We start from the raw sequence: 24,472 nt of genomic DNA, 5'->3' as shown, positions 1-24,472 counted from the left end.
GCTTAAAGCCCAGGCGCTGTGGTGTTTGTAAAATTGAAATGAGATATAGCAGTGACACTCTCTGTGTGAGATCACTGGTGCAACTGAGCAGTTAGAAATACTCATTGCTCCCTCATTGCATTGGAGAACTCGTTGGGTACGGGAGGGGAGCCATGCTGTGGGAGATGTATTGTGCTGTGCGGGGTCAAGGAAGAACAGCAAACACATTTCATGAATTATTGAAAGAACAGACCTGGAAAGGGAAAATGCTGCCTGGCCCTTGTTGGTAGATTAGACCTTTGGGCTCCAAAGCATTCAGTTTTCCAGCCCAGTATAGATAGAGGAGTACTTATAATCTCCATCTTCGACGCACCGGTGGCCCTGAGTGTGACATACACTCACTTTGTCTCCTGGCCTCTGCAAGCCTCAAAGCAAGAATGCGCTGCTTCAATGGTGTTGTTGACCAACCTACCTGGCAAAAAGGTGCTATTATTCAAAACCACACATTTTGTTTTGTGTCTTTGAGTATCGTGCTCAACATTTACATACCCCCCCAGACCATTATGCATATGTAAACCACGTTTTCCTACTTTTCAGGGCACAGGGCCAGTCAAATGCGTAGGCCCGTGATAGTAGGATTTATTTTTAGTTTCTGTTCGTGTATTAAACACTTATAGATTGTTTACCTCAATTAGAATGTCAACGTTTTTCTAGTTTGTTTTCACTGAATTACAGATTACATATAGTTTTTATTGGTTGGCACAACAACGGCCGTAATGGACAAATGAATTAATGCAGTGGCCAATAATAACTTATGTCTATAGTCAAATTGTAAAGATTTTTACTTTAATTTCAAATAGATGAGAGTGGCCACGAATAAATGATGTGGGATTTTTTTTAAACATAGTTTTTAACATTTGTAATGTTCATACATAATATTTGCTCGTATTCAAGAGAAACTAGATCTTTTGGTAATCTTATGAGGTCTAATTCTGCTTCGCTACACACAGGACATGTGGTGTGTCCACCTACAATATGCCTAGGTACCAAGAAAATGAGGCCTGATAAAATCAGTCGTTGCCATCGGCGAAACCGGGGTCGTCAAAGAGAAAACTGAGAGATCAGTAAAGGCATATTTATCGCTGTGCTAATTAGTGGTGCTGTTTGATTATGAACCAGATGATTATGTTGCATAATCATGTTTACAGTCAAAATTTGTTGTTTGTTTAAAGTAAGTTTTGCCGGCAGGATTTTATGTGTAATCTGCATAATTTATCTTTCAACTTGTGCTGTAGATGTTGAGCACTGCAGCGATGTTACTTCCAAAATGAATGCAATCCTGTCAGAGGGCAGATATCAGTTTGACTCATGCTGCCAGTGCTGTCCATCACTTCAACAGAACTCACAAGTTAACTGTTTCATCACTGAATACATCGCAGCTCTCGTTCAAAACTGCAGCCAAGTGCACACAGTCAATATATATGATATGTGCATCAATCACACAACAGTGACATTGCAATAAAATGGCTGTTGATCTTTAGTGTTTGACTGACTTATAGCTGCTGACAAAGCACATAATTTCTCTGATGTTTTCATAATGCAGATAATACCAAAACTCACGCACTCTGCCTTCCCGTGTGATCTCTCTCTGCCAGGCTTCTGTCTATCGGCCTCACTTGACTTCTCCATTACCCCCCTCTCAGCCTCTCCCTCTCTTCCTCTCATTGCCCTTGTCATCCAACAAGGAGAGAGTGACAATGAGGGCTTCTGTCCTTGGACATGGAGCAAAGCTCTTCTATTGAGTGGCGTGATGAGCTGCTCTTTCCTTGTTCCTTCCCCACAATCCCCGTAATCCTTCAGTCTTAGCTGCCAACATGACACACACATCAGGACCACAGGGGCATTTGATGGGGGGCCTACTGTCACCACTTATTATATCAGTGCACAGATGGGGCCGTGCCTTCACTTACTGACAAACACATACACGTACATATGCATACATAAGAGGAACCCCACCGATGAGCAGAAGCGCAAAAGATGCTGATGGACTCCAGCCTATAGGTGCACAGGCTCATATGCATGTATACACATGGAGTGTGACCTCTCACACAGATATACACTCACACCTATGATGGGTCCTGTCAAGGGCTGCACCACAGGCCTGGGACGAGAACATAATTCGTCGTCTCCAAGGGGTCACGCGGTTGCATTTTCCTCTCTGTTGGCACAAGAACAAACTGACACATTTGTAAAGGCTGTATCTGTGCCGTTGATTATCTCTCTTTTTCTGACTCCTCCCTGACATTTCAGCCGGTCACGAAGGAAGCGGAGGGTGATATATCTCTCCCCCGCCTCAGAGACTGGCACACTGTAGCTCCTTTTTTTTTTTTTTTTTTTTGGGGGGGGGGGGGGGGGGGGGCGCACCGGGTGGGGTTCTGTGTGTGTGTGTGTGTGTTTTGTATATTTTATTGATGATGCATCAACTGTGTTATTGACAATCTGAAAGTTTTGATAAAAATGCTCGTACTTATAAAAAGGTATATTGTTTATTCCAGCAGTTTATCTCTTAACTGTCAAATTCCTCTCTGAATTAGAATTTGCTGATGGCATGCGGCCGTTTCTGAATACTGTACAGGAGCAGAGACACTATAAAGAAGCCAAATTCTGATTTTATCTATGTGCCTGTGCCTGTGCCTGTGCGCGTGTGTGCCTCATCAGGAGGCAGTGAAGGAGAACCACAAGAAGAGGGAAATGGAGGAGAAGATCAAGAGAGCCAAGCTGGCGAAGGAGAAAGCGGAGCGTGAGAAGCAGGAGCGCCAGCAGAAGAAGAAGCAGCTGATTGACATGAACAAAGGTATGCCACTTTTCCCCGTGCCACCACAGAGTCGGAGACGGCGAGGCGGGTGGGGAGTAATGGGGAGGGGAACAGGAGCGAGGGGGAAGGGGGGTCTCATGGAATTGTGCTTCACACAGATTTGAACTCAGAAGGAGGAGGATAATGCGCAGCAGTGGGGGGAGTTATCTTTTTCAGCTGTGAAGGAATCTTATATTTACCTCCGAACAACAGAGGGATTATGCTACTTTTAGCTTGTGGCACATTTGCTTACACGGAAACAAACATTCTCTCGCACTCGGGTTCCTAAACATTTAATATTTTTAAGTAATTTTTAACCAATGTTATAGCTCAGTAGTTGTGCCAGATATTCGAATGTAGTGATAAATAAGTGTGAATGCTTTGTCTGAGCGATCATCGAACCGGCAGGGGGGTTCACAATGTAGGTCACATGTACAGACAGGGAGCAGAGGTCTGCTTACGGCAAAGGCTGTGAACGTTTCTCTGTAAATTACACTTCCAACACAGTCGTGCTGTTACTTGTATATAACTGGTCATTTGCGAGAAATACAACACAATATGATCATTCCTCCGGTGCGAGACGTTTGCGGGCGCATTGCACTACATTTGTTGTCGTGAATCAATGGAATTGCTCTATTGTCCTCGAGCGATACCAGTAAACCGTGTATTGATCAGTGTAAGTTGCAGTTGTCCAGACTTGAAAAATTAGAACGACAGAGCTGGACGCCGGCGTCTTGTTATGCCAATGACATTGAGAAGGAATTTCAAGCCTGAAGGGGTTTGCGAGCAGTCATTGTGGTCTTTTGTCCATTTTTTTGACAAACAGACTGGGATTTTCACAATTCACCAGCTTCTAAATGTCAGCAACAGCCAAGGACCTCTCTGTAGCTCAGCCACATTGGGAAATGTGACAAGACAGGGTTCCTTATGCCACAAACTCTCCAAGATAATTGATGCATGCTACTATTTTTTTCTTCTTCCCTGAGCAGTGACCTCTTTGAAAGCTTCACTTTTAATAATCCAACATTGCTGAGCTGAAAAAGTCTGTCTACCCCTCTCTCTCATTCTGGCTAACCAGATGGAGAAGGGTAGAGAAGTAGGTATGATATTAAATATTTCTGCCAGGGCAGATTTTGATCTGAGTTTCTGAATGCCATAGTATGACTTGTATGAATAAAACATGAGGATGACATGGGCAACGTTGCCTGCAGCTTTAGAGATAGTGGGGATTGTCCTCCAACCAGCTATGAGCGTGTTGGACGGTCGCGATCACAATGACCTTGGCAGTTATGAATTACACACTTGCTTTGCTAAACACAGGAATTTTTTTTCACCTATACATTTTTATTAAATAATTTATTTTTGTGTACTAAATTGTCTCAGTGTGAAATGTATTCAGAGAAATTATAATCAAAAAAGGCTCTTTAAATGGATCATGTGAATGGAAAGCTGAACTGGAGCCAGGAGGAGGTTGGAGGTTACCGCAGCTGTTCCGCTCTTGTGTTCTCACTCAGTTTCTCTTTAAGCTGTTTGGTTGGAACAGACTTAGCAGGATATTGAGAGTTTTTAGGTCTCTGGGTTTTTCTTTTTTATGTTGTACATCTTTAATACGCCTCTGCAGCAGCAACAACCAGGCAATGGCCTGTGGGACTTTCTCAGTAATATATTTTGAGGTAATGTCTTCAAATTTGGGGCAAACATTTGGACTCAAACAAACTTGGCCTCGGATTTGGACAATTTTGGTAGCCAAACGTTCAAGGTCACTGTGACCTCATAAAACATGGTTTTGGATGTACCTCAAGAATACATGAGGTAACTGTGAGGTTAATTAATATTTTGAGTGAATTTCATTATATGTTAACTTTAATATAGACAGACATGGATGTTAACTGCAATTTGACTAGTTGGTGGAGGGAAACAAACATAACGTTCCTCTGCCGCTGCTCCTCAGTTGACAGATATGCTGTTGCTTTAGATATTTTGAGTCTTTTCAAATCAGTATTTCGTGCTGAGCATGAACTGTGTTTTCTGTCAAGGATGTTGAAAGTAGGGTCGTAAGAGGCTTGTTTAATTCCTCTTACCATTCATTTATTAAACATTTTGCATATTATTTCAGTTTTTTTATACATTAAAGTCTGATTGAAATGCTGAAGTAGATCCCCAGTTTGATATACGTATTAAAGATAGATGGATAGATTGATTTAAAATTAATAGAAGTAATGAATTGTCGACCTGAATATTTTTTGTTTACAATTCCATTAGAGTGAACAGAAGGATTAAACATAGGGTCATTGTTTTAAGAGAATTATTTACAGGTCAGTATCTTGATTCACTGATTTACTAATTGTATTGCTTAAACGACTCATGGTATGATCATGGTATTGTGTGTTTAATGCCATTTCAAGAGACTATATTTGAGAAGAGATAGATTTTTTGTCATTTCACAAATTGTGACCTAATCCTCTCCGCTTGCAAATGATTAACAATGAAATGCATATTTAATGACGGTTTAATTCATTAAGCTTTTGCCAGGATGGCACCGGGTGGGGGAGGGGAAACAGACAAATGCTTTCAGGAAACTGGAAAAAGAAAGATTCCCAGTTGATAGAACCTGAGATTATGCTGTCTGACATACACACTTCTTCAACTAGCATGATTGATAGATGAGACAAGTGCAGCGCTAAACGTGTTTTCCTTGTGAAGTATTAGAAATCCTAATTGCTTATGAAATTATTACCGAGTCACCCCATTTGTTTTAATTTGCTCTGAGTGGATTTCCATAGTCTCTTGAACTGACCAGATGTTCAACATTTGCAGAATTGCTTTGCTTCACTGGAAATAACAGTTGAACACAGTAGAATAAACTCAAACTAATGCGTCTGTCTAAAGCTGGGGAAGATGGTTCTTCACAACATGATTTTTTTTGTGTGTGTGGCCTATGAAGCAATGTCACAAGCCACATGTCGAGTGTGTCAAGAGCCAGAGCATTTGGACTTTCCTTCTCCAAGGCATTTGTGTGGAGTAGCAGGCCCCTGCGGCCGCCTACTCGGCTGGCATCACCAGGGTCATTGCCCCCATCTGGGGCAAGTGTCTGCACCCACATGTCAACAGTGTACCCCAGTCAAATCCACTAAACTCTGAAAAGAGCCGGAAAGCGCACATGCCGCTTTGAGCACAATCCAGCTTGGCATGAGGCACATAATAAACAACCAACCAGAAAAAAACCCCACAAACAGTTATTTTGAACAATTTATTTAGTCTAGACATTTCTTCCAGGTGGCAACGAGAAAGAACCTTGTGTTTTACTTGTTTTCCGGCAACTTTTCTCAGGCCTACTTTATATAGTCTACTCTGAATGGTTGCAGTAGTTTGTGTAACACTGCCCTTCCCCATTAGAGCCTCCGAAGAACAGTTTTACTGCCAACCTGAGGAATATCAAGTGTAGCAGCATATTGGTTGTAGCCTTCAAGTTTTACAAGACCTTTTATGAGTCTACCAACAGCCTGCTATCTCAGCTGACTATACACATTAAATGCATTCCAACTTGACTAATGTGTAATGAAGACCTTTCTTTAGAAATCTTAGGCCTCAGAATATAATTGTCTGATTGAAAAAGTTGAAATCAATTGCTAAATTGTTCTAGGTCTTGTTGTTTTATTTTTATCATTAGGTTTTGCCTGCGCAAGTGATCATTTTTTATTAGAGTAGAGAACCTGATTGCAGCAGATGGTTTGTTATTGATTGTAAGATAATTCTTGAATAGTGTTTTGTTATATCTTCATATCTTCTAGTTATGCATTCTTCTCGTCAACCTCTCACACTTTCAGGATGACCTAGTATTTGTTTTCATGAATAAAAGTGGGCTTCTCTCTAAAAAAAAAGCATCCAATAAATATGAGCAAAATCATTTATACAAATAATAAAATGCTTTGACTACATTACAGACTGCAGTGTTTATATGTTTAAATTTTTCTCCATATGGCTCAGATTCACTCTGCATCATAATATGGATGTAAGACAATACATTACTCAGATAAAATGCAGAGTTTGAAGATAGCTTGTACTGGTTATAATAACATGCCCATCAGTGTGTTTTATTTTTCCCCTGTTTTTCTTCCTCTTTTTGCAAGTTTCTGAAAAAGACAAAGCTGTGCAAGTATTTTTATGCTGTTTACCAAAGGACATTTTCAGAATTTGAGTATACATTAGATGTGATATGCTAAAATTAATTGACATATAAATTTGTGCAGCTGGCTGACTGGTGGTGGCTGGCCGAGCCATGTCGGGAATGACAGTGGCAGAGATTTGGATTGATGGCTTTGTGTGACATTGTCAGCTGCCGGTAGGCCAGTGCATACCCCTGTCGCAGCAATGCCAGCCAGGTGATCATAGAAAAGTGCTGACAGACAGCACTGGGGTGGACAGGTTAGCTCTCTAAGTTTGCATAGTGTCTCCACAGCGCAGCAGACACGGCAAACAATATTACCAGGTGAGAGCGCTTGTAGACGTGGAGGTCAGAAACCCAAGTTGATAAAAGTAACTAAATAAATCTAAGACAAATCTTGATATTTCTCAGCCTAGCTTAGAGATATGCAGCCAGAATTGAAAAGCTATAGCTGACCTTCATGTTTTATATAAATTATAACAAAACAAGACCGACTCCGCAGAATGTAATGATGATCCATGGTGCAATACTTGAATTTGCTGCCTCTTTCTTCCCTTAGGTGTCATGCTGCTGATTGCTTTCATGTCTGGTTACATATGTGCTGGTTCTGATGAGTTATGAAAATGAAGGCTCTTTCACACCATCTGCATACGGATGTCACAGCAGCGTAATGCCAAACCGAGCAAATTGCCTCTTTTTTTTCGACCTTGCATTTGAGCTGTGTCGATGTTGAGTGCAGGAAGTGCAAGGCATGCTCTAAAACTCCTGAGTATGGATTGGTGAATTCCATCATTACCTTCAAAGACAGGAACAAGGGCACCGGGATTATCTGCTGTCATACATCCTTTATAATAAATAACGGCATATTAGAATGTGCTACATCGCTATTCAAAATCAGAATCTGCCTCAAGGTGATGATTCACATAGAATATGGTTGATTGCATCTCAGCTGAGGACGATAATAGCAAGCAACACAAATAGAAACATATAGGGAAATATAATTATCATAAACAAGTGACATTCAAGGATTAAATATATCTGACTGAATGTAAAACTACATTTTGTAAGTGAAGGTGATACAATAACACACTCATCCAGTACTTATCCTCTCGTTTTATAACATTTCCAGTGCACTTCCATGAAGAAATGTCAGCATGAGGAAAATAACTCTGGCTTCATTTTAAGCCTTTTTAATATTCTATAATAAATACCATAGTTTCTTAGCAATTAAAGTCAACACCGGGGAATAGTCTCTTCCACATTTTAGTCTGCCTCATGCATTTAATTGTCACATTGAATGGTTTTATTAATTTATTTCTTTAATTTTCTGTTCCATAGCAGTATCCTCTTTTGTATCAGGAGAAAGAAAGAAAACACTTATTAGATTGCACCTCACTTATCTTTTATCTTAATTTAAATTTAGTTAAGGCCAAAATCAAGGAAGTGAGGCATGCATCAGATATCTATTTCTTCCCTGTTTTTTCACTCTCATTTCCTATGTGCCTCCTGTCTGTCCTCCTCTCTCTCTCTCTCTCTCTCTCTCTCTCTCTCTCTCTCTCTCTCTCTAACACACACTCACTTTGCTCATCCCGCCTTGTACTTTTCTGTCTCCCATTGCTTTTGTAAATGTTCTCCTTCTCCTTGGTGAAATCAGCTCAGGCACAGTTGAATCTCATTAATTTGTGGGTGGTTCAAGTGTCTGATCATTTCCCCTCCCAGATCTGGACCTCACCAGTCACTTTACAGTCAATCAAACCTAATTACCCTCACTACAAAGACCATCAAATCCCATTGTCAAATCCATTTAGCTCCCCCAGACAGCACTGCCTTTCACTGATGCAAACAGCCCATGTGGGGTTTGGTTCAGATGTTATCTTGATCTGGATTCCAAAACCCGGCTATCAAAATGTGCCACTAGTTTGTACTGGGGAATATGTGCTGTGCTAGATGGATGAAACCCAAAATGATTATAGCATCTCAATATGCTTACACATGCCAGGGCCTCTTTTAAATCCCTTTCACTTTAATTACCTGATTTGTTTAAAGTGTGACCGCGGCATCAACCGTCACGTATGCTAAATGTGTGCGCAGTAAAGGTGCCTTGCCATATAGTTAAACAACCGTGATCACAATTTGGGATGTTGGCATTAGACGGCTCTTGTCTAAACGCCAGAATAGCGCAGTAAAAGGTGTTATTAAAGTCGGAGGTTTGAGTTTCATCCCAACTGGAATGAAAACAGTCACCAGCTGAAAAATACCCTTGATGTAGACTAATTTGGTGGTTAGTCGTTGTTTTACGTATTTATTAAAATGTGTCATTTCCCATTGCTGTTTCACTATAAAAGCCCTTTTGTACTCACTGTGCAAAAACATTCCAGTGGGAAGCAGCAGGAAATTTGCAGATTGCAATAAAATTAAAGAATTGAATTTGAGAAAACAAAGTAAAAAAAAAAACACCACTCCATCTCAAGAATCCAACCTTGGGACATTGAATAGATGGGCTGAAAGTAACAACACATAGAATATACTTATTTTCACTTGGATATTTTTTAATTCAAAAAACATGTTGAGTGTTTGTCAAAACACTCAACCATCCAAGTTGCCAGACTACAATGAAAATGCGTATATGGGCCAAGGTCTACCACACGGCTAAATATAGCAGTACCTAGTCTATGGAAAAAGGTCAGTTGTAGTCTACTACTCGATGAGGACAGGCTCACAAAGCCATCCTGGCACCCTGACATGTTGACCCCATGTGGCTCAGAGAAAGTGTGTCAACTTAACATCTGTCAGGGCTTGGTTGGAGCTCTCCCTTGAGTGTTGATGGTGTTACTGGGCAAACAAACCAAAAGCAGTGGATAGATGGTGATGTGGTGCAATAATGTAACTTGAGGGGGGCCCGCAGGCGTTTGAAGTAAATGATAACGGAGGAAGCACAGTGTGGCAACTGCTATGTTGCATGCATCGCTCTTCCCCCCCATCCCATCTCCCAACCTCCCCTCCCTACTGTTTCTCACTTGGGGCCTGGCAGCATCCATCCAGATGGAGGGTTTATTTTTGTTTTTGTTTGTTTACTTATTCATGCATCCAGCTATTCGGGGCATCGCAGGGGCTTTCGTTCCACCACAGAATGCAAATCGCCATGGCGGATAATCCACTTTCATCTCTCCCTTGTCGACATCCAACTTCTCCCCACGTTTCCTCTGGTCTCCTGCAGTCAGGACATCTCCGTCTCTTTCCGGTGTGGGATCAGGCCCGACAGTGACCAGGCCAGCCTTGCTCCAATACTTGTCTCTACCACGCACACGTCAAACACAATACATCGCTCGGCACCTTTCCCATCTTCAAGACGTTCTGCCCTCTCTCCATATTTTTTCCTTGCCTTCTCTAACTGACCCTGGCGCCACACAGGGGCTCACAGCAGGATTAAAGTAGCAGCTACACGGCCATTCCCCCTGAAATGAATGGTTGTGGGAGCATCCCTTATTGAGTTAGGGAGGACATGAGTGGGTTTGCTCATCAAGTTGTTACAGTAAAACTATCCAGATTAATAAGGAGGAAAATCCGTCTTTTTTATTAGCCATCTTACCCTTCCATTCTCCTTTTTACTCAAGTGGACTACTAAACATCCACACACACACACACACACACACACACACCTACAAATTAAAGACTGGGGCCTGTCCGAAAAGTTTCTCCGGTCCTTGTGTCAAAGCTTTGGTCCAGAGGAGATAGAGGGAACAAACTAAGGAGAGACATCTAACAGGTGCATCGTTGCCGTCCTTTGGGTACTTGTGTTCTCTGTGCCAGCAATGGTGTCTGTCTGCCTGGGTCTCTGGGTCTACTGCGACTGCAGGGAAGCAGGGCAAGGGGAAAGGGTGACTGTGCTCAAAGCCAGACAGTAGGAGAGTAGACAGCAGAGCGGTAAGAAGAGCGGGATGCTGAGTAATGCAGGTGGTTGTGTACAGTATGTCCAGGCGACTGAGCCTGAATTCAAGTGTGAAAGTAACACAAAAACCAGGTGCGTACAAGTGAGGGTAGAGCTGGAGAGCTGAGATGAAAAGAAAGTGTGACTGTTGCCTCTCCACCTGGCCATACACCAGAACCCCCCCTCCACTGAGGCCTTTGTTTCACGGCTAATGGTCCAGGTTAATTGCACAGGTGACTTTCTGCGGGGGAACAGATGGGCTCAAATGTGTTCAAAAAACAATCTGCAGCGAGCAAAGAAAAAAAAGGAGTTGTTACTCTCCTCTTCATTCCCCCTTTTCTTACCCATCCGATCCACCGGAGCCGTGGAGGGTGACTGGGGTGAGGTTAAACGCTCTCACTGCGTCCCTCGTTCACAGTGGTTTCAATTCATCAAGCAGCAGCTCTCGTTAGATCTCATTACACTGCAAATTTGACTCAGGAATTGGCTACGAAGAGGAGAGTGGATAGTAGGGAATAATAGACATGCCAGATTTTCCTCATGTCAAACACTTTCATTTGCTTATGGAAGAGAGTGCAATGCTCATATAAATACAGAGGATATGTTGATGTATTTTCATTACAACATGTGACTATGTGGAAGGTCATTAAAGTGGCACTTTTTTTTTTCCAGTTCGCCTGACATCGTTGCTACCCGGTTCACTCATGGTTTGCCATTATATTAGAAACGCACATACCAGAAGCTTATTATTTGTCTCTTTTCCCCTGGAGGCTGCATGTGAGCCATCAGAAATTGAGTTCTCAATCGATCAACTGTGGGGTTCTTTTGTTGTTGTTGTTTTTCTTCCAAACACAACATGTAGGATATGACAGACAGCAAATTCAATTAATGAACAGGCTGTGTTGACGATGCTGCATAATTGTAGGAATGCTGTGCCTTTGGTGTTTAAACGGGAGCCCAGCATTTCACTCCAATACATACAATGTTCTCTGCTTGAATGATAGAGAAAAAAGCTTTGTCACATTTTATTGCGGCGACAGCTGGTTACTTTTACTTTGCAGTTTTATACATATTTTTGAATGGCTTTAAATGGCTGACGTTAATTGGCAGAGACAAACACGTGCAATGTCATGTTTTGCATTATGTTAACTTATTTATTAGTTCCTAATTGGTCCTTGGCTGAGGATTAAGATTTTGTATAGAGACTTCAATGATGCATTGTTTTGGGGTTTTTTCCGAAAGGCTTGGCTATGTCCCTTTTCCTCCTCTAACTGTTCTTGCCATGAGCAGCCGTGAGCACGGGTCACCCTGCTGCCATTAGCTGGAGTACACTCTGTCTGCCTTCTCTCAACTATCCACGCAGCACGCTCACTGTCTTTGTTCGTCAAACTTCCACTCACCTCTCAGCTGAGAAATCTGCCCCATAAATCTGGATTAGTTAAGTGGAGACAATGCTCCTGCAGATATACAACATGCATTTGTATCACTAAAGAAGGTGTAGGCTGGTTTTACGTGAGGGTCTGTGTGCGTGTGCTCGCGGTGTATGTGTTAGAAATAATTAAATGTCACAGGGCTCAGGCTGTCAAGTATCCAGGAAGGTGTTTTACAACCTTGTGTCTTGCTTCGCTCTACTGGCCCCTCTCAATAACCCACTCCACCACACGCACTACTGCACCCACACAAACCCTTTTCACTTTTCCCCCCTGCTGCCTTTCTGTGCTCTCGTTCTCTTATTTTTTTTTTCTGCCTTCTGCCTCCTCCCTCTTTCTACCCTTTATATCTTCCTTCCCCAACAGTGACGCTTACAGTATCTGTGTTCTTTTCCCATCCCGCCTCTTTTGTTTTAACACCTGATTTTCTGCTCGGCTCCTGGGATTGCTGAAAGGTACATTGCAGCCACATCCTTCCGTTTGTACTGTACTCTTTTTCTTTTTTTCTTTTTTGTGGGGGGGAACTAATCTGATGTGTGAAGTTTTATGCCAATCCTGCTGAGGGCCCATTGCTCTTGTTATCCCTCCTAATTACAAAATGCAATAGTGCTGCTTGTAAATAAATATTGTGGAGTGAGCCAATCCTCAGGGCTCAGTGGTACATTTGGCAAGGCCTCTCGGTCCAGTTACCGCCTGATGTTCAGGTGTAGGAGGGGAAGAATGTTAGATTGGCGGTAGGCAGGGATCAAAGGGAAAGATATGAAACACTTACACCATCTCTCTCTGGGAGGGAGAGGTTCACAGAGTTTTCGTTTCTGCTGTCAGAGGTTTAACTGTGTAAGAAAGTGCCTAAAAGTGCAAAAGCTGTGGCCATGTTCCACAGTTCCACAATCTTTAATAAGATCATTAAAGGGCCCTGGGGCTGTCTGTTGAGGTGCCCACCAAGGTGTTTCATCACTGGAAGGGTTTGTCAATGTCTTGGGTCTTAGCCCATCTTAACCCATTTAGAAAGCAATTTCCTGTGAGCAGAGGGGATATCTCCTCTTGAGGAAGGCCTAAAATGTTAGCTTTCTGTAATTCCCCAGCGTGAAATCTACCTCTGCTGTTAATGAGAAGCGGATGGATATTTGCCCTAAGTTTTATGGCTCAAAATAAGAGACTTGTCTGCCTAAGAGGGCAATGTTGCAGTAAGTAGTGGGGAGGGGGAGTTTTCTCTGACGATTACTGGAATAAGTGCAATCGAATAACTTCTTCTTTTCTTTCCCCCTACAAAACGCTAACCTTGTCTTTCTGAAATTTTTGAATGTTGTGTGTAAAAACTTGTGAAGGCTCATTTGTTAGAATTTCTTGCTGAAGGTAAGGCCTGCTCGAGTTTAAACTGTGGCCCGATAGGACACAGTTAATTGAGCAGTGTGAGGGGACTGGGGAGTATGTTTCCCATTTTAGTCATTTTGGTTCTTCGTGTCTGCAATCCTCCCGCTGAATCTCAGTCTACTAGGGCTCCCAAGTCCTGGCCATTACACATGATGAATTGTGCTACAGTTAAGCTAGAAGTAGGACAAATTGATCAAAGTGTCAGGTGCCCCCTGTGATGTCTAGGTCTCCATGAAGAAGGCAATGAAGAAGGAGCTGTCAAAAAGTTTCTTATGCCAAGGTGGCTGGAGATGAATGTTTACCTGCCATTTAACGCGTTACGCCTTCTGTCAGATCCACAATGTCCTTGCTAACCTACATTAGAAGAAGCAGTAGCTCAAGATTTCGGGCGCAGATACAATTATAGTAGCTGCAAGTTGTTCACCATAGTGTCCTTCAGGTCCGCAGCCGATGAAACCCATGCGTCCCCTTTTAAACCAATGAGCATGCTATCTGAGGTGTAGTGCTGCAATTTGAGATAAGCACTACTTGGCTCAGCTTTGGTTTTGTTCTGATAAAGCTGGTCTAATTAAGCTTGATTTAATCGGGATTGCTTTTAAGCACCGCACACAGCCGGAACAGATACTTTGATTTCAAAGTAGCCCTTGGGAAGGACTTGAGGAAGAAAGAGAAGGAATGCGATAGAGAGCAACACTAGTGTGAGTACGAGTGGAGTTGCTGTTTTTCAAAATTTACATAAGACATGTTTCTATTCTCAGTTGTGCTGTCTTCTTGCATGAATGATCGCAGGTTGGGTGGCTTGAAATAGCAGGGGAAAAACATGTGCAGCGCTGACTTGCGTTGGCACTGGCAAAATGCTTGCCATTTCACTGAATTAATCCTGTAGCATTCAGTGTCGACATGTTTTGTCCACAAACTCAATTTGCCTGACTGTTGTTCCTCTTTTGGTACATGCAGGTAACAAAAGATTGATCACCCAAGTGTCTGGGAAAGAGCACTGCTGGAAGTAGCAGTTGGCTTATTTTTTGAGTGTTTCCCTTCAACTCTAGCTGTAAGCACAGTGGAGAAACAAGATATCTGGATCCTGATAGTAAACACTGGGGAAGAGCAAGTTCACTCCTATATACGCAAAAGAATTGATGGCCAAGTCACTAGCTCTGCCATAAGTCACCCTAATGATCCTAGTTTAAAATAATGTCTGTTCTGGACCAGGATGATGAAAAGGGTGCCCCTCTGACTCATTAGTATTGGGGTGTAAAGATAGATGACCCAGATGTAGAACCTAAGATTATTTTTGAACCCCTCTTCCACTGAGCCGGATGCTGCATGTGCACAGTGTGGGCTCAACTTGTCTTTTCTGGGGGTTTTTTGGCCTTAGAATTTGAGGTGTCTCCTACCTGTTTCTACAGCCTTGCCTCCCGTTCTCTGGTTTCATGGATCCACGCGACAGCTGAAATGGTGGGCTGGGGGAATGTTTTCCGAAGGCCGGACCTGGTGTCATTGACTGAACAATGATAGAGCGCCCGGGTATCGAGCGGCTCCACACTAAATCTTTGTAAAGAGCACTTAGCTCCCCTGCGTTAGCCACAGAAAGAATATCTGTCAATGACCATCACTGGATGCTTTCATCCTGAGGCTCGGCTGCCTGTATTAGTTGCTAAGCTCTAAGTGTGTTTTCCTCCTCCCCAGCTGTTTACTCCCAAAAAAAAAAAAAGGACAGACCTGAGTGACAGGCCTCCATCTCAACGCTCATACACCCTATGAAAGGCTTGTTTATATCTCATTCAGAATCACGGCACTCTCTTGATGTAATGGGGTGATTTTTTTTTTGTCGTTGACATCCACACCTTGAATTAGACCTCAAAACAGTCGTGCACAAATGTGTTTGTGTGCATCTGTTAATGTGTAGATAAACAGACTCATGTGCTCGTGTCATTATGTGCCTCATCCCGTTGAGTTAATGTAAGTATTGTCTTGTAAACATCTTTGCTTCTTATCGTCTGCTCTCTTACAGAGGGAGATGAAACAGGTGTGATGGACAGCCTAATGGAGGCTCTGCAGTCTGGAGCAGCCTTCCGGGATCGGCGAAAACGGACCCCGCGCAATGGTAAGGCGGCAGTAAAACACTGTCTTTATGTCCCAATTTATGAGTCTCGTCATTTCTGTCAGTCTCACCTTTCTGCAGGAACAAAATCTGCCTGCTCCCTCCAGTTGTTCAGACTTAACATGGCAATATAATTGGCTGTTTTCTGTCATAAGAAAAAAGAACTGGAGAGTTTGTATATAATTAGTGTGAATATTGTGTTTATGTGTGTGTGTCTGTTTTACTTGTGTCAAAGATTCCTAACTAATAAACACAAGCAGCGTGAACATGTATAGGACCACACAGAAACATCCACTCATTTGGCCAAGTTTAGGTCATTAGCACCTAATTGTCCCTGAGCCATTCATGAAGCACCTTTTAGAATTTAACCACGTTGGCTGCAGTTGGACTGAGGCGGATTTTGTGCAATCCTGGTGTTAACATGTTCCATTCGGCCATGATGAATGGCCTGCACGCAGCTAGAGGGAGTGCCAGGGTCAATTGATATGCAAGTCAGAGTTCTGCAGAAGAGCCACAGGTGCTGCCGTCTCCACGCTGGCAATCATGGTAGGAAAACGAAAGAGGGGAGGAAAAACGTGGACCAATCAGATCGACATTTTAAAGGCAGAGCGGATTTCCGATTGAACCATATATTTTGTGATTGTTGCTGAGCAATATTTACATGTGGAGTGATTGTAGACTTAGGCTTAAATTTATGTCAGTAGTCTATTTACTCTTTCGCGTTTAACGCAGATTGACTTGCATTAGTCAAATTATGAAGTGTTTGAATTTACATGTATTAGCTATTGTTACTAGTAGCTGAATGGTTATTAGTTGCAAATATTTGCTGTTGGCCAACAAGATTTATGGGACATTTAAACCGATAGGGAAGATTTTCAGTGGTAAGTCCTCTCCTGTGTGTAAGAATGTTTTAAAACTATATTTTTATATTCCAAGGCTCATATATTAACACAATTTACATACTGTATTCCAGTACACACTTGTAGATTGTTTCTGCAGTTAGTCACCTTAAGTCATAAAATTTCCTTATGTGTGTGTGTTCACACAAAATGGTATAAAAGACCCACCCTAAATAACAACCACCACTATGATTTTCGGACACATAGTGCACGTTGTTGTGCACAGTTATTTTTTAATCTTCTCGTATAATAATAATAATAATAAGAGTTAATTTCAAAATATGTAGTGTAGTGTATGAAAAGTGATTTGATTATGAATAAATATTATCTTTGATAGTGTTTTGACTAAAAAACATTCAAGTCAAACAAAAGCAACAGACGCACATGCACATTTATTTTTCTCTCATTTCAACACATAATCCAACTCATATTCACATTTTCATTCCATATTTCTTCATTGGGGTTCAATTTAATCAGATGTCTGTGTTCAAAAATGTGTCCAGGTGACTTAACAGATCTAAAGGTCTTTTTGACAAATTCTGGGAGTGGTTCATTTCTGCGAATGTGTCACCTCTGATGCCTTTTTCTCTTTTCCTTTTCCTCCATCCTCCCCTTCTTCTTCTTTTTTTTATTTTTCTACTTTTGATTTTATCACCAACGTTGTTGCAGGTGATCAAAGCCCTTCCAGTCCAGTCTCTCGGTGGCCGGGTGCTAACTATGGTAACAGAACCCTAGGTGTGTGTATTTAAATAGCTTTTTTAACCCAGCTCCACCTTGTCTCATACTGCACTTCTCCTGACTGCATACTGCATATGTCCTTCAAACCAAAACACTCAAGCTGAGCTGGTCTACAACACGCAGTGTCTTTGGCTGAGTTTTTGCATTTGCCTTGGCAAAGAATGAGGTATAATATGTAAGATTTACTGTACATAAAAAAGGAACCTGACGCTCCTCACTGAAAAAATCATCTGAAGTTACAGAATGAATTAACACCATTTTTTTGCAGTTATGACTTTAATTTTAACCTTGATTTCAACAGTAATGTTACTAGAAACATGTTTCAATCAAACTAAATCAAAACACACCCATAATTTTATGATGATTATTGCTTTGTATTAGCAAGAATTTAGCAAAAACTAGGGGCGGCTAACCTTGAGTGCAACTTGCATTTGATTGTATCCTCCGCCTGATGAGCCTCCCATTTCAAATTTTTGCCAATACAAAGGCGAACCATTAGCTAATTTAACCATAGATGTCCTTTTAATATTGGAATAAGAGTTTTCACAAAGAATTGTGGAAACCTGGGTAGATGTAAGCACCAGTGAAGGTCACATGACATTTTTATCAATATTTATCTACACACAAAAATACACTGATGGATAGGTACTTCAATGTCACAGCATTTGTCAATACGAGTAATGAGTTTCAAATGTGCATAGGATCACATGAAAATGTGCAGCCGTAGAGAAGGAAAACTCCTGACGACAGAGAGTCTGTAATGAGCATTAATGAATGTACCACTGAGTGACATGATGTAAATCTTACATTGAGTACCTTTAAAGTCTAATAGAGTAAAGTACAACATTGATGAAGCCGGCCTTGTGTTGGCCTCCTCAATGTTTAAACCTTGTAACAGTAATAGCTTAATAGTGTTCACGTTACTTAAAGGAAATCGTTTTTGATTCACTCAGCAACATTCCTGCCTTGTAGAGCAGCTACAGTTATCATCTAATCGCCCTGCTTTTCTGTCACAGCATGATATCACTACCAGTCTTGTGGAAATATTTCGGAAGTGTTCCGCTGGAGAAGCCTTCACACTTTGGGCACTCACACTGTTTTTGTATATCACCTTTGCCTATATGTTTGGTAAATGTCAAACTGACATGCAACAGCACTTTGAAGGATCCTTGCCTGTTACGCAAATGTTTTAAATTGAAATTGAATTGCCTGTGGCTCTCAAAGTCTTTCGAGCTATGATATGTATCTCTTGTGGATGCATGTCCAAGTACCTGATATGTGTATCTTCTGTGTTCATTGATGTGTGTATGTATTTTTTTGCTACAGTACCTTTTTTTAAAAGAAGTTATTATAGTTCATATCACTGCGTACTGTTATATTCGATATTTTAAAAAAACAGGGCTGATACTGTAGAGTTCGCTGGTCATGCAGGTGAGTCCTCGAGAGGACATCACCAATAAAACCTTAGTTTTTCAAGGGAAGGGGTGATTTAGTGGATTGATGGGTAGGAACAAGATGCTCAGGGCAGCCGGGTTCTGCTTGTTAATTTTTTGTTGAAGATCTCAGAGGTCGTCAAAACATTACACGTTGGCAAGTCGCAAAATAAATGTTTGTTAATTCTGGTATTTTATGAATGGGGATCTTATGAGGCTGCCAAGTGGAGAGTGTACACTGTTTTGAACCCGTTCCATCCCCGGTGTTTGCAGATGATATAGTCCTGTTGATTTCATTGGAACACAGCCTCTAGCGAGTGTGAAGTGTGTGGGACGAGAGTCGGCACCTTCACATCTGAGGCCATGGTACCGCGTTCCCCCGTGGGTCAGGAACAAGAGTTTCTTGTTAATGACAGAGGATTGAATGTTGTATGAGACTCATGTGTTTTATGTTGTACCTTCAGCAGTGCTATGCTATGGGATCACTGTACACTGTGAAATATCGTATATGCTTGATGTTTAATCAAAAATTGTTCATCTCTCTGACCTATTTTCCTGTTCTTGTGACACTGTGAGATAACCTTGGTCCTTATGATGCCTCTTTTTTTCTGCATGTCACTGTGCATCAGACTCACTTTTTTCCCCATAGTGCACACCACTGTTATGTTACCAGAATGTTTTATGCACTGACAGTTTTCTGTTTATTGATATGGAACTCAGTACTGTAGTTTGAAAAACAGCTGCATGGTTTCTCTACTCTGAAGTGATGAGAGGGGAAAATCCTTTTGACATGCTGGCTCCATGGATTTTTATTTTTATTTTAATGGAATCTGGAAATGAGTTCTGCTACTATAGAGCATATGGGGATTTTGTCTCATCTTATGAAAGGGGACAAACAGAAACCTTTACGCACAGTATGAGGGGATTCTTTAAAAAATAACCTACACTCCGTAAAGAGAAACAAGTTCCCCAGTGATGGATGATTTGATGACAAAAGGCACCTCAGTCCCTGAAGCTGTCTTTGGGTCAGACTTTAATGAATGATTGTATAATTCTTGGCTCAGTGCAGCAGTGCAAATGTTTATGTACCTTTAATGTGTATATATTTGTTTTCTCTATGACTCGGGCCTAACAGAATTTCAGTCTCTGAATTTGCTGAACTCTGAGCAGTTACTATATCAGACGGGGTGTGTGCCAAATCTATTCACTCCTGCTTGTCATGTCTGTTGTAATCTCATGCTTTGAAGCTTGATTAACCTCCTGTCACCCCCAAACGAGCAGCGTGTACCAGAGAGGCTCTCCGACTCGTACGACAATCTTTGCTTACGTCATGGGAGTTCATTTGAAACCAGCAGGTCGTTCTTTGTCGTCCTTCAGACTAAACTGCACTCGCAGCAGTCCACCTCAAGCGTCAGGCTGAACACAATTCTGGACGCCGCCACTTACAATTACGCCCAATTCCAGAAGCATTTCCTATTTCCTAGTCTCCACTTTGTGTAAAATAGAAAACCTAACCCAGGAGGCCATACTCATGTGTTATGCAATTACACCAGCCACTCCTAATTCCACACGCAGAATCTTGATGGATGGATGGTTCTCTTGGAAGTTCAGTCTCATTTCAGGAAGATCAAAGTATTTTGTGACTTTGAATCCGCTTGGTTTAACAATATATATATTGCTACTGTTTTTTCTCTCCCACAGACAGTATTCAGACTTAGGTTTCACTTGAATAAGGTAAAAAAAAAAGAAGATATGAGTTAACCTACTTATTTTCTATCTCCTATTCCCTTTTTGGTGAGACAGTTACCTGGCTATCTGGCAGGAGATTGGTGGGTAGAGAGCATGAGCCTCTCATACATTCTAGCGCATTGATTTTCGGTCAGGGATGAAAGCCACAGACTCAGTAGGTCTTTCATACTGGGGGGCATCCCAAAAGACACATCAATCAGTTTTCAAAGAGAACCAAGCCAATCTTATTTATTTACTGCCTTTTCAACGTCATTACAATCCCACACCGATGCCTCTCTGCTTTCCCCTCTCTGCCCTGCTCTCCCGCTTCACCTTCACAGGTCACTCCATCAAAAAGTTCCATCCTCTGTTCTATTTGGTAAGTCTCTTAAGGACTTATTTGACATTGGACTGGGAGGGATCATCATATGCCCATTAAAAACTAGAGATGCAGTGATATAATTCTTGTCAGGGTTACAGAATTCCAGCCCACTGTCTAATCCCCCGAAGCCTAGCAGTTATTTCCGCCGGTCAGGCCAGAGAGTTGGCCCCCTGTAAGTTTAATGAAGATTAAATTACCTATTTTCTCTCATGAAAATTTAAAGGAAGAAAGGGGATGAATCTACAAAGAGGCAAATGAAAAGAGCAAAGGGAGGCGCCTTGAAGAAGATGCTGGTAGAGACAACGAATACCTGTGTTCTCTCACATCCTCCAGCCTCATTTGTGACATAAATGATCTTTTAATACTTGTATGTATTTCTTCTGTTTGTCATCCACCTCGCCCTGATGTTCACAGCCTGGCAGCTATTTTCTCATCTTTCCCCTGATCAGAGCGAGAATCGCCCATTTGGTTCTTCAATTACATCAGAGCAAGTGATAGCGATCTTAATTCCCCCAGCAATTAATTTGCTCACACATACGTTGTACCCATCGCTTTATCTCTCTCTCTCTCTCATTGTCTCTCACACTCTCAAGCAGTTGTTCTCCTGTACATTTTGACACACACACACGCGCTACCTTGTGTCACATATCAGATAGGGACTGTTGCTGTAGGGTGGGTCTGAGTTGAGGGCTAAAGCCCTCTGCCTCCACAAGCCTCTGGCTTCCACTTCAGGGTGTTGATAGATGTTATTCATTGAGGCAGCCCTGGAGGCGATCGTACAGGAAGTGGAGCTAACATGATTTGGGGCGAAGAGGCCCAGAGGGTGTCGCTGCCTCTCGCCATAGCTTGGATGGCTTAGCAGATGTGAGATACCAATAGAGCAGATGAGAGCAGAGCTCAGTAGCGACGACCTGCTTGGCATCTATCACCTGCTTCACAAAGATAAGGATATTTATCAACAACCAACGGGAAAGGTAGAAGGGAAGGAATTGATGCATGTGACATTAAACCATAGACAAAGCCATTGTCCCTCCCATTGACCCATAGGGCCCGGCTGTGGACCTGATCGTTTCTCATCCTCAGCAGAAAACCCATTATGGAGATATAGATGAAGATTTTATGTACCGTTTGAGTACCCTTGGCGTATAACTAATTCCTTGCTTGACTCTGCCAAGAGAGGACGAAAGTAAGTGAAGTGTAACATGGAGCCATTTTGAGAGGATAAATCAAATATGAATAAAAGGTAGTTTCTCTTAGTGGACACCAGGGGTCTCACTCCCCTGACCCTACTGTCAAGTATCCCCTAAACCCATTGCTGTTAAAAGTATACTGATGCTGTCTACTTGAGCACAGGGTATCAACAGGGGGCAATCCGCTGGCCCTTTGGAATGCGATTATGCCCCTTTACAGCTCCCCGTCTGACAAGACTCACCATGCAGAGCCTAGCTTCCAATGGTAATACCCACTTTTTATTTCATTTTTTAAGAAATAAGGTCAATGACCTTGTTCTATAATGGACTTGGAGCTCTCAACACCTATGTTGTCAGTATTGTCTAATGTTGGTTCAGGGACTCATTGATGTAAAAAGCACTCTCTTCGCCTGCCTAGTGGACCATCAACGAACAACTGCAGAGCAAAAATGTCTACTAACTTATCATATTCAATAATATCCTAGAGCGTTTGCAGTGAGCTGTGTTGTTTTTTTTCCTGCTCACTCTCCAAACAATATTGCCTTTCAAGTAAGTGGGCAGTTATGAAAGGTCACCCTAAGTGTAAATTGTCAATACTGGATCAATTTTCGAGGGCAAATATACTTTGGAGGCCCCATAATGGAAGGTTTTATCTTATTTTTACCCAGGGCACATTCCCACAATAAGATTGATATCATTCATTGTTTGATGAATTCCTAATAGACCTATAAACTTGCAGAGCTTAAAGCCAAAGGAATGCCTGTGAAAGCCAAACACAGGGCAGGCAATCGGACCCACCCACTAGCTGAAAAATTGCCCTCATATAATTCCAATGGAATCTCGCCCAAGCCATCATGCTTAGTGTTGAAGGATGGGCAACTTGTGTCGGTTGAATTAAACCTTATTTATCGCTCATTAGGCATACAGTAGGGCCAAATGATGATCAGCTAGAGAACAAATAATGTGCAGTGGAATAGGATACCATTCTGTACACTGACAATATGAAGTAGTGCCAGAGTCAAATGCTTCCTCCTCTGCTGTCACACTCTTATTGCCATACTTTTTTTTAATTTCCTTAATATAATGGGGTTATGATTAAAGTATAAGATTTAATGTCCAATATTATGTTTGCATTTGAATATGTCAGCCACAACGAGGTGGTATTAATATTTTACTTTCCTATTAGGGAGGCTTCATATATGTAACAGGGAGGTATAGGAAAGGAACGACAGAGCAGACGATGAGTGATAATGGTAATTCCCATAAATACAGATAAAGAGGGAATGTGTCAAACTTTGTTTAATGTTGCATTCAATACGACATATCAGTAGAGGTGATGCTGGGAACAAGGATATTAAACACATCACAGTATATGTGATGCTGTCATTTGAAGTAGCTGGATCTTGAAGCATTTCTTTCCTGACATTTTTCTCAAGTTAGTAGAGTTACAAGGTGAATTCAACATCTTTCATCAGCGGTGTTAATTAAGTCATGCCTTCCATTTCCTGAGTGCAAGAACAGTGATGATTCAATTTTAATATGTTAATCTTGAGAGTTTTTTTTAAATATTTAGATGAAAATGAATAATGCATAATTAGTTAACAATGCTTCTGAGAGGACTCTTGCACCAAGTGAAAGTAACACTAACGTCAACATTTTACAGTACATTGTTTCCTGTGAAAATATAAAAAGATCCACATACGTTTGTTAGGCCTTGAGAACTGCAAAAATGTAAAAATAAAAAAAAACTTCCTGTAGTTCCTCAATGAAAATAATTGAATATATTATGAAATACCTGTTTGTGAAAGCAAAACAAAACCTGATTGATTATTTGACAAGAACATGTTTCCTCTTAAGTTTCATGAGCTGTAATGACTTGTAAATAGGTAAGTCGTGGCCGACGTGTACAAAACAATAAAAAATCGACACTCTCAATCTTCAAGTTTTTGTTGCCGTAAAGCTTGACTGGCTTTTCTATGCCTCATTTTGCGATCATTACCAACAAAAATAAGGTAAAAGTTTAATTATTTCTTAAAACTTAAAATGCGTTAGTGTGCACACCTTCCCATTAACACTACCGACAATAATGCTTTGCAATTTTGATTACAGTGGTGTGTTTTGTTTATTTAATGTGAATTTATTCTGTAGACCATTTGTCTGAGCAATTACTAGCAAAATATTAATAATAAGCATCTATTAGTTATGGCACTGACAGAGGAAAAAACACGACTTAAAGGCTCAAATGATATTTGCTATTTTATCTGTCAA

General features: G+C 41.4%; 1 protein-coding gene across 5 annotated transcripts in view; it reads left to right on the top strand.

Moving 5' to 3' along the window:
* Window positions 1-24,472, top strand: part of diaph2 (diaphanous-related formin 2) — a 330,230-nt gene that overhangs the window by 270,481 nt on the left and 35,277 nt on the right. For 3 of the 5 annotated variants that reach the window (XM_035649042.2, XM_035649041.2, XM_035649038.2), the window contains 3 exons: window positions 2,698-2,833; window positions 15,745-15,837; window positions 17,403-17,468. In XM_035649042.2, the coding sequence (XP_035504935.1) occupies window positions 2,698-2,833; window positions 15,745-15,837; window positions 17,403-17,468 (295 nt within the window). The remainder of the gene's footprint in view (window positions 1-2,697; window positions 2,834-15,744; window positions 15,838-17,402; window positions 17,469-24,472) is intronic. The other 2 variants (XM_035649040.2, XM_035649043.2) reach the window with 2 other exon arrangements.

The sequence above is a fragment of the Scophthalmus maximus genome, chromosome 9 (genome assembly GCF_022379125.1).
Source record: "Scophthalmus maximus strain ysfricsl-2021 chromosome 9, ASM2237912v1, whole genome shotgun sequence".
In the NCBI taxonomy this organism is placed as follows: Eukaryota; Metazoa; Chordata; class Actinopteri; order Pleuronectiformes; family Scophthalmidae; genus Scophthalmus; species Scophthalmus maximus.
Note: the sequence above shows the minus strand (reverse complement) of the source record. Positions and strands in the feature narration are given on the sequence as shown.